Here is a 10798-nt window from a genome sequence, read left to right on the forward strand (position 1 = left end):
TATCATTTTTCAGCTGATGCACCAGTCAAGTGTAAATCTTCTCCATCATCACCCATGAAAACTCCATACAAGATGGATCGCTCCACCTTATCCTGTGATCACAGAGTAAGTTCTCGCTCATTTTAGACAGACAGAAAATACAGACAGAAAAAATAATCAAGTTGTGTGGTGTGTTATGTTGTATTGTATTATACATAACATAATAGAATATTAGTATTAGTGTTGTGATATGGTGCTACAGTCTGTATGCCATGGACACCACAGGCAGTTGATCAGGTGATTTCTTCCTCAGTTTTCTGAGGTATACACTGGAGGACGACGCAAGAGCGCCTTGGCACTTCGCTGGGAGGCAGGGGAGTTTGCAAATAACGACTGAGGGAAAGACCACGAGAAGGCCATTGCCAGTGAAAATATTGATTGTCAATTTTCTGCTGTTTTAATAGACTTAATGCTACAAACTCATGTTTGTTTCATGTTGCAACATGACCATATTCGCTGCCTCTGTGATGTTATCAATCCACTGGTCCAAGAGCCAGACAATTGCAGTATGTGTTTGCCAAGATGCCTGAATGTTAACTGAATGTAATGTTTATTCCACAGTTGCTAACATTATTACATTTACATGTAAAGCAAATTTTAAAACATATTTTGATGTACTGTCTTGGTAAACAAAAGTTATATTTATTGTATTTTCGTACTGTGTTTTCCTCTGAAACAAATTATAATGTTTCCAGAAATATTGATGTGGACATATAAAAGACAATATTATAACTTGTATCTGTGAAATATTCTGGATCAATAGTTGAAATTAGTCAAAGGACAAATTATTTAGAAAGTGTCAAAAAGTGTTCTTTTCTATTCAAATGTAAGATTATTGAGAAAGGTATTGACCATAATGTACTTTCCGAAAACAATTTTATCTGAAAGACATTCTTAACATTACATTAATAGCCATGGTCTTTCTCATAAAGTGCAAAAGGTAATTTTCTGATTTACGAGGCAAATAGAGCTGTAACTCGAGAGTAAAAGAGGGAAAAAGGAAAAACATTGGTGTACTGTATGCTGTCCTAAAAAGTGCATTTTAATCTAATTGTATTACCCAACAAATAGTATATGGAGTTTAAGGACATTTCAAATGAGACATTATTGAGGTTATTGAGCAATTTTGAAATATATTATCTCCCTTTTACAATTTAACTCTAGGAGAACTGAGAGCAGCTAATGAAACAAGAGAAAAAGTAATGGCCTTGTTTCGTTGTTTTCCATTTCATTAACTATGTTTGTATGCCTAATTGTTACGGTGTTGCTTACAAATCACCAGTATTGCTTGCTGACATTTGAAATTGTGTGAGGAAATCACCTGAAATGAGAGAAGCATTTGAGATGTCTTCTTTATGAAATTATTTTGCAGGTGTTTTTCTTTGTATTCTTAATGCAAGCGTTCAAGAGATTAGTGCTACAATAAATATGTATGAAAAATATCTGGCTGAACTATCTTTATTTCATGATGGGGGGGGGGGAAATGAAGCTGTTTGTTCAGTCACATCCTGCTGTACCTTCTCTGAGGCCCTTTCCTCTACAAATCTAAGACCTTCTAGGACTGCAAAATACGGATACGGTTGGAAACACACAATAATCTTAAACTCCTACTAGTTTGTTTATTCTTTTCCATTACAAAGTCCAAGTAAGATGACTATAATGCATTTCATAAGAACAGCAGCAATATAAGATACTCCACCAACAATTCAAAAGCATTCACACCGGTCACATTCACATCATTGCGCAAATTTCCTATTGACAAAAATACAAGGGTTTGGGTCTCGAGATAGGATTCCACCCGTAATAAAGTGTCAGTCTGAGTCTGCAGCCCAGGTCGGCCATTATGTGGTCTAGCGCTCCAGTCAGAGTATAATAACACACCACAAATTACCACATACATTGGCAGAAGTGGCCTTCCACTATCATTACCGTAGCCTACCACACATTTGAATGTAAGAGACTGAAATGAGCAGATCATGGCCTACAGCAGAGTTATAACAAGAAGCACTATGAATAATGATTGTGCTCAATCTAGTTTTCTGATTTGTGGCACATAATCATTGTTATTTTGGCTTCCGGTTAATTCAATATATTTATTCAAGTTAGCATAAAAACAGCATGTCATTTATTCTAAAATATAAAGCCTATTCATTATTTTTGTTGTGCGTTGTTGAGAATGATAATCTAATATTACATTCTAAGATTTTCATAAACATTTATAAATAGGCAATGGCAAGTGTGAAAAAACAGTGCAAAATGGCTTGAATAGTAAAACACAATCAAAAGTCTAAGATTACATTACAAGGAATGAAAAAGTCACAGGCCTCTTATAGTACTCAAGAGTACAACCAAAAATCCTACATTTCCAATGAGGAACACGCCCAAGACAATATTTTTGAATCGAGACACCTGAAACTAAAAAAGAAAAGATCCAGTTAGAAAATAACTCATAGAGAACAATAAACTGACAGAAAAAAATATAAAAATATAAATATAAAAAAATATAAAACTTATATAAAAACTAAATGTCAGGCTTACCTTTATGTGCCTCTCATTTTCCGTGTGACCAAGCATAATTTCTTCTTTGTCTTCAGCACCATTGTTCACTATGGAGAAGTAGAGATTGACCAGTCAATTCAAGTTTAAAGGGATACATTCAGTTAATAGTCTCATGGTAATCAGTCAATCAACATTTATTTACATAGCACTTTTGACAGAACAGTCACAAAGTGCTTTACAGTGACCCAAACCGACCGTAAGACCCTCAAAGAACCTGACATCAGAACATGTGCATAGACATAACAGAGGACGGCACAGAGATGAAGAGGGTCAAACTGATTCATGTTAAATGCTGGTATTAAGTATGCCATGATAAGACTAGAGGCTTGTGTTGACATTTAAAACCTGCTTGGCATTCACACATTTTTACTCCTTAATGGAATCGGACAACTCATTTGACTTCCCCCGGCCAAAGCAACACAACACGCATCATTAAAAAAAAACAGAAACAATTGAGATCAAAAGGTGTAATCCAACATGTGTAAATGTATATGTAAAAGTGTAAATGTGGATGTTGTGGTAAAAAATTAGAATACAAAAATACAACAAATGACTATCCTAAAACACTTCACTTGTATAAGGTTACATAGATACAGTAGCTACATTGCAATTACAGTGTACTTTTACATTTACATTTTTGACATTTAGCAGTCGCTTTTATCCAAAGCAAGTACATTTGACTAAAGTAAGTGAATCATCTATACATCATTCATCATAAGCACAAATATATGCTAGGACCAGGTGCCATTGCCAGTCACAACTGCCCAGTGTACATACATTGTTACATTTTCCAAAGTTACAGCTGTTTGGGGTTTGTGTACTCACACATGACAACAAAGAGAGGAAAAAGAGGAAAGGAGAGACCGGAGCAGAATCTTACCTCTTTTACTGAGTCCTTCACTGTGGAACTCCAGTAGCAGATCTGCCAGTACTCCCCAAACCACACATCCAGCCAGGACAGCTGTAGACCAGGGACCAGGCAGGAGCAACGCCTGCTGTTTGATCCCCAGGAAGATGGCTACAACTACAACAGGAGAGAGACCAGACCACATTTAAAATTACTGAGTAGAGGATGTTGTTACAATACCATCATTAATCCTCATTGTGGTTGTCATTGGAATCAACATTGAAATTGTTGTTGTCATGGAATGTCGTGTCTTTGAATACTGAGAAAAGCACTATAGAATATAAATGCATTATTATTATTGTAATCATAATCATTATTCTCATCATGGTCTGTCCATATCATCATAAACAATTGATCTTAATCATCATGCAAGGTTCTGTTACTGGACTGAGACTCTTACCTGCAAGAATCTGTGCAATGGTGCCTGTTCCCAGATGCATCCAGTTGAAAATGTACCTTCTGAAGCAAGAAAGAGAGATGACACTGAGTAAAATCTCATAACTATACATGGTCCACAGAGCATCAGCTAGTGTTTCAAACTCATAATTTTGAGTCTAAATGTGCACGCTTGTCACACACTATGGCATGTTTGATTGACTGAATTGAACATTACCGTGAGGAGTCTGCAGCCGGTCTGAGGAGGGCCATGATAGGTTGAATGACAGACAGAGCCATCACGGTACAGCCCAGGTAAGGGTGGGAACCTGCGTTCTGATGGGAAAGGAGCAGAGCAATGGTCTCAGTTCACAACAGGTGTGCATACACTACACTACATTTACATTTACATTTTTGACATTTGGCAGACGCTTTTATCCAAAGTACATTTGTCTAAAGTAAGTGAATCATCTATACATCAGTCATCATACACTGAAGACCAGTCATGACAGTCAGTGGAAACCTGATTTCAGATCATTCAGTACATGTATTGTAAGGCATGAGTAACAGTTAGAATAACAGTCTGATGAGCTGGCTAAACTAAAGCACACAGTTCTGGGACAAGCCCATTCTGTGTTTCAAGAGAAGAGGGACCCCTAATGGTCACTGAGGGATGTAGCACATGAATAATCAGAATATCACTTTCCTGCGTAAGTAATGGGACAGTAAAGCATTTTGTCTTCTTTTGGCTCTACACTAAGAGTTTGGATTAATCAAACAATTACTATGAGGTTAAAGTAGAGATTCTCAGATTTTATTTGATGGTATTTGTGTACATATTGGTTTCACCATTCAACACTTTTTATGCATAGTCCCCCTATTTTAGGGTACCCAAAAGTAATGGGACAGATTTAGCAAATGTCCAAATTAAGCACTCATGTTTAATATTTGGTTGACAATCCTTTGCATGCAATTATTGCCTGAAGTCTGCGACCCATTGATCCCACCAGACGCTAGGTATATGCTCTGGTGATGCTCTGCCAGGCCTGTACTGCAGCCATCATCAGTTGTTTTGAGTTAGGGTTAGTTTTGTTGTTGTCATATCATCAGGAAATGAAATGCATGTTCAAATTAGATTTAAATCTGAAGATTGACTTGGCCAGTCAAGACCTTTCCACTTTTTGGCCCTGAAAAACTCGTTTTGGGCAGTATGTAGTTGCTAGGGCAGTATGTTTTTGTTCCGTCAAATACTTGATAAACTAAAAGCATTCCTGAACATTTACTCATATAACTTCAAACCTAGATGAATGTCATCCCGACAAATACTTTTGCTCTTGCAAACAATTAAACACAAGTAATACAGTAGAAGCAACATGGCATTGTAAATCAGTGCTAGAAAATGGCTGGCTATGGAAAGCTACCCCACAGTGTGGTGTGCCAGTTGTCCTTCTCCATCCAGCAGGGTAAGATGACATGTGAGAAAGATGACTGAGTCACCCTGACAGCCTGGTGGGGGAGGCAGCATGAGAGGAACAAGATAACATGACACACCGCTTCACGGTGATGATGACTTTCCCACTGACAGTGGCAACACTCAGCCACGCCCACTTGGCAGTTTACGTCCTTGTTAGATCTCATTTAGCTTGTGTTTGAAGGGTATACAATCAACCTGGCCAGCTAAAAACAAAGGGGGAAGGATGTTTGGATGTTGTAGAAGTCTAGTCACAGATTGGTAGGCACAGGAGATGCGGTGACTTAGCTCTAAAGGTAGCAGACGGCTAAACAACGACCCACATCGCGGATTTGATTAGTAAAATCGCCTCGTATTAGCGTCTACTCATTTTGTTTTTAGATAGGGGTACAGTTAGTCTTGCGTAGCCATACCTCCAAATCATGTTCTTCTCACATGGTCTGGAGAACTTGTTCAATCCGATTGTTCAATGGATTGAACTGGAAGGAGCTATTTCATTGGATGTTTCATCCCAATAACCCTCCCACACATGCATGTAGAATGGTTTTGTGCGTCATCTTTTCCCCGCATTTTCCCCGCATTCAGCTTCGCTGTCATTAACTATTTTCTCAAACACTGATTTATCGTCCTTTCAAAAATACAATTTAATAAAGAAATGTCACAACCACAGCACAGATTGGTCCAAATTATGGGAAATGCCTGAGACAATTATTGTTATGGCTGGTGGTGGTCATTTAGAATTTGCTGTCTATTGTGGCTTTTGACGCAATATATCTTCAAGTTATCGTCATAACTTCTCACTTAAAATGTAGTTTTTGCTCATTAATTGTTATTATAGGCCCATTCACGCATAGCTCTGCAATCTCCAAAACAATTTTGCCTTCTGGCCACAAGGTGTCCTACTTGTTAAGCATTTGTGGGTCTCCTAAAAAATCAATGCAGGTTATATTCCAAATGTCAGCCTGCTAAAATAGAATAAAAAGGGCATTCTCTCCTGTTTTAAAAGGCCCAAAAATCTGCAAAGCAATTTCCGTCAGCGATAGATTCGGACCATCAGTGATTCCCGATGTAATCGCCCAACCCAGGGAGGCAGAGATGGAGGGGGAGTTGTACACACACAGGGAGCATGAATCTTACCTTGCTCCAGCCTCCTCTATAGATAAAAGGTAATGTGAACCCCACACAGGTAAGTAGCACTGTCAGAATCATCAAGGCTCGATGCACCTGTCGAAACACAGGACAGCATCATCGTCATTATCATCATCATGAAATTCAACATGACAACTGGAGGCAATAGGAAAGATATTCCGATTATGGACAACACTCAACAACACCAACTAATCTCTCTCAATTAACAAGCACTGGCACTATTGAAACATTTCAATCACTTCACACGCATATATGCACCTTACCTGAAACCAGACCTTGTGTCCAAACAATGTTGTTTCTGGCCAGGCAGGTTTGAAGTGGCGTGCAATGATAACCCCCGTGCTCACTGTTGACATCCAGGCTATGAGCATAAACACACCTGGAGACACAGAGGGACGTGAGCTCAGTAGTCTGTACTAGTGCAGCCGTAAAGGTGACGATCGGCTTGATAATACAACATACTGGTGAAACAGATAGTATATCTGGTGTTGTAATAACACGCCTGTCTTTCTTACATTCATGTAATAGACACACATGCCATTCACTACCAGTCTTCCGCCGTAGATTGAAGACCCATCTTTTCAGGTTACATCTTAACGGTCCCTCCTAAAGACCTCTTCACCCCCACTACAAGTTTCTCTCCTGTTAACATATATATATATTTTAAAATATATATATACAGTACCAGTCAAAAGTTTGGACACACCTTCTCATTCAATGGTTTTTCTTTATTTTTTTATTATTTTCTACATTGTAGATTAATATTGAAGTCATCAAAACTATGAAGGAACACATATGGAATTATGTGGTAAACAAACCAGAATATGTTTTATATTTTAGATTCTTCAAAGTAGCCACCTTTTGCTTTGATGACAGCTTTGCACACTCTTGGCAAGTTTGTGTCCAAACTTTTGACTGGTACTGTATATATATTCCTTCTTCTAGCATTGTGATTGCCAATGGCCCCTAAACATGCTCACCATGAAACTTGATTAACAAGGGAGATCGTGAGCCAACTATATCCTCGGGTGGTCCTGTGATGACTTTCTGGTAGGTGGAAATCAGAGGCTGACGGTCGTGCCTATGGATTAAACCTATAGATGAAGAAGATAATGTATTTTATTTGTATATAGTTATATGTTTTTATATGTTACCAATGCTCTAGTATTGCCACGTAGGCAATGTGGTAAAGAGACCATAGGACAATACATCAGTGTTTTATTCTTGGTGGATGATTCACACAAACCCTCATATGTGACATGAATAGATAATCACGGCCGACACCGCAAAAGCAGTGTATAAACTACAAAGCAGCAGTGACCTTGTTCAAAACAGGTGCAGAGTATTCTCTGCACCTGAGTCAACAATGGAGGTATAAGGTCATAAATATTGTGTCACTCTTCAAACAACAACCCAGGGTCTGGTACAAACACAGACTCGAGAGACATGAGTCATACTCTGAACTGCTGTAACCAGCCACAGGTTCATCTTAAGACAGAGATGGCATGGACTTACCATCTTGGGCTCTTCCGTGGGCTAGGAAGAGGTAGTACCTCTGATCAAGGCTGAATCTGCTTTCATTTGATTGGGTGATGACTATGTCTCTACGGAAACTACACTGGATGACCCCGTCAGAAAGCCTCCAAGCCATGTCTGACAGAGCATTCTGGAAAAAATACAAAGGTCATTGATTTTCATTAAATCCTACTATGGAAAACAATACGTGTGTATTTGTGTGTCTGTGTGTGTGTGTGTGTCTGTGTGTGTGTGTGTGTGTGTGTGTGTGCACATACCTCCGATGCTAGTTGAGGGGGACTTCGTCCAGGCACATATGCAGCATTGATGCCTACACTGTCACCATTTCTCACACACAGGTATGCATCATCATTCCCCTAGAAATAAATACGCAAACTCCAATCAGTTTAAATCCGTGTATGTGAAACTACCTGTTCACGTTATGATACCAACCATCCATTTGTCCAGCGACAGGGCGAAGGACACGTATCCATCAGCAGGCCCACTGAGCTCAAACAGCACAGTCGGTCCTTCAGTAGTGAAGGAGAGGAAGAAGCAGGCGGGGTCCGTCTCTGGGTCACAGCCTACAGGGTCCCGCAGACAGGACTTCCTGCTACCGCACCCCTCGGAGCTCAGCTGAGGAGGAGGAGGAGGAGGAGGAGGAGAAGGAGGAGGGGCAAGAAAGAATGGAGTAAAAAAACTCCTCACACTTACTATGTTACATTACAAACAAATATTGTGTATAATGCCTCTGCCTATACTTAGAGAAACCCATGGTGGTGACTCACCGGGCTGGGCAGTACAGAGGGAGTTGTGGGTTCAGCAGTGGTGGTGGGCTGTGTTGGAACAGCAGTAGCCCCCGACTGAGACACCACAGGACCTGGTATCATTACCCAGTATACTTTAAACTTCTGCACTACTGTGGCCCTGAAACAAAATACAGTAAAGACACATAAGGTAAGTAATCAAATAAAACAGTTATGTACATGTATAGAAGCACTTCAGAAGAGAAGATGCGGTTACTCACACAAATTGGACACTTGCTGGAGAGTTTTTAGGAGACTCCCACACAACCTGGACCTCAGTCTTTTTGGACTCGCCGGTGTGGCTTACCGCAGATGCCTTAATTAATTTAACAAGGTTGAGTATCACACAATAAGCATCTCCCCACAACCAATGTCTGTCTAGCACTGCTGATGGGTTAGGCAGAAACAAGTAGCACCATCAATGCTCAGTAACATCATCTCTACGTACCTGTGTGTGGCCACACTGTAGGAGCTGTGAGACTGAGGGGTTGACCAGGATAAATGATCCAACAGCAGGGCCATTGGGTTGTTGTGCATCCCGGGCTTCGATAAGGAAACCTTTGAAGTATGCAGACCCGGACATGGCAACCAATAATGTCACTGGAAGAAAGAAAGAAAGTACACAACAAAACAGAAAAGTTTACATTCAGTAGGCCTACTTGGAGAAATTCAAATCAAATGTTAGACTATCAGATCAAATCCACTGTACCTGTGATATGGTCCCCAGGGCTGAATGTGAGTTTGTCCACTGTGATGTTGTATGGAGGTGGTTTAGAACTGGAGTGATGGCCATGCTGAGGCACCATGTCTCCACAGGCTTGAGAAACTTTACCATTGCTGAAACCAGCAGCTGTCTTTAGACACACAGCCACTATAACTATCAAGAGATGAATCCCAGGCATCTGGAAAGTTAAACAAAAATATTGAAATGAGAGTTGAAGAGGGTTGTATGAGATCTTGATCAATCTGCAGTGTAGACATACTGTAGGCCTACGTGACTAACACATCTTGTTGGCCACAGAGAGAATGATTCTTACTCATCAGGTCACACTTGGTACAGTAATAAAGTGTGCACTATTAAGAAAATGGGAAGAGGAAACTGATGGTTGACCTTTTGTTGGAGTTGGGTATAATCTAATAGTACCCCTAGTTCGTGGGAACAAGGTGGTTTTGAGGTATGGCTACGCCACACTTGGTATAATCAGTCTGCTGCAGATGCAAGAAATGAAGCTGGTGTCCAGAGATAACAAACAGTGGGGAGTACTCATGCCACTGGCTGTTTGAAGAAGTGGTGTTTCTCTAGCCTTCAGAACTCAACATAGCCATATGAACCCTACATTTGCAACGCAGTTATATGTAACTATGAATCATCATTGGGAAACGAAGACATTGAGTTGTTAAAGTAAGAACACCTTCGTGTCACTGATAAATGATTGACCTTGAGTACTGTATTCGCCCCCTCTTCAATTTACAGATTGTGGGCTGGAAAAACAACATACTGCATCCAAGCTTTATGTGTGTACATTGAATATAATGTCAAGAAATATGCCCCAGGTGCAGGTGTGTCCCAAGGCAGCATTGTCACAAGTGGTTGCGCATTTCTACTATGTTGTGCACACCTGTCAACTACTCCATCAGATAAAACGAAACCATTATCATTTACGACTGCCCTTCGAATGTCAGTGTTAGAAGCAATAATAACTTTTTTTTTTAGTAGGAATGGAAGAAGGGTTAGGGTTAGAAGTCTAGAATGTAAACTATGTGGCCGTCTTACCTTCTCTCAGTTTCCTTGAAACTTCAGCAACCAAGGTGTCTCTGAATAGTCACTTTGAATAAGGGGGCAGGCCTTCCTCTAAAAGGAAATGATTGGCTGAAAGAATAACGACACACATTTTCTATCAACACTAAGTACATTTTGCAACTTCATATATTTTACTGTAGCCACCTTTTCATCTTCTCAATGTATTTCATTTATTT

General features: G+C 39.8%; 1 protein-coding gene across 1 annotated transcript; it reads right to left on the reverse strand.

The window, feature by feature from the left end:
• Nucleotides 1-1644: 1644 nt before the first annotated feature.
• frrs1b (ferric-chelate reductase 1b) lies at nt 1645-10641 on the reverse strand. Its single transcript, XM_083677155.1, has 16 exons — nt 10596-10641; nt 9531-9723; nt 9270-9421; nt 9043-9137; nt 8804-8942; nt 8469-8651; nt 8294-8392; nt 8016-8166; nt 7481-7594; nt 6764-6879; nt 6489-6575; nt 4119-4216; nt 3906-3964; nt 3479-3622; nt 2578-2645; nt 1645-2454 (listed from the first exon to the last, which is right to left on the reverse strand). Exons 2-16 carry the CDS (start codon nt 9721-9723, stop codon nt 2356-2358), a joined length of 1797 nt encoding a protein of 598 aa, XP_083533281.1. The 5' UTR covers nt 10596-10641; the 3' UTR covers nt 1645-2355.
• Between the last annotated feature and the right edge of the window lie 157 nt (nt 10642-10798).

This window comes from Argentina silus, assembly GCF_951799395.1.
Source record: "Argentina silus genome assembly, chromosome: 1".
Taxonomy (NCBI): Eukaryota; Metazoa; Chordata; class Actinopteri; order Argentiniformes; family Argentinidae; genus Argentina; species Argentina silus.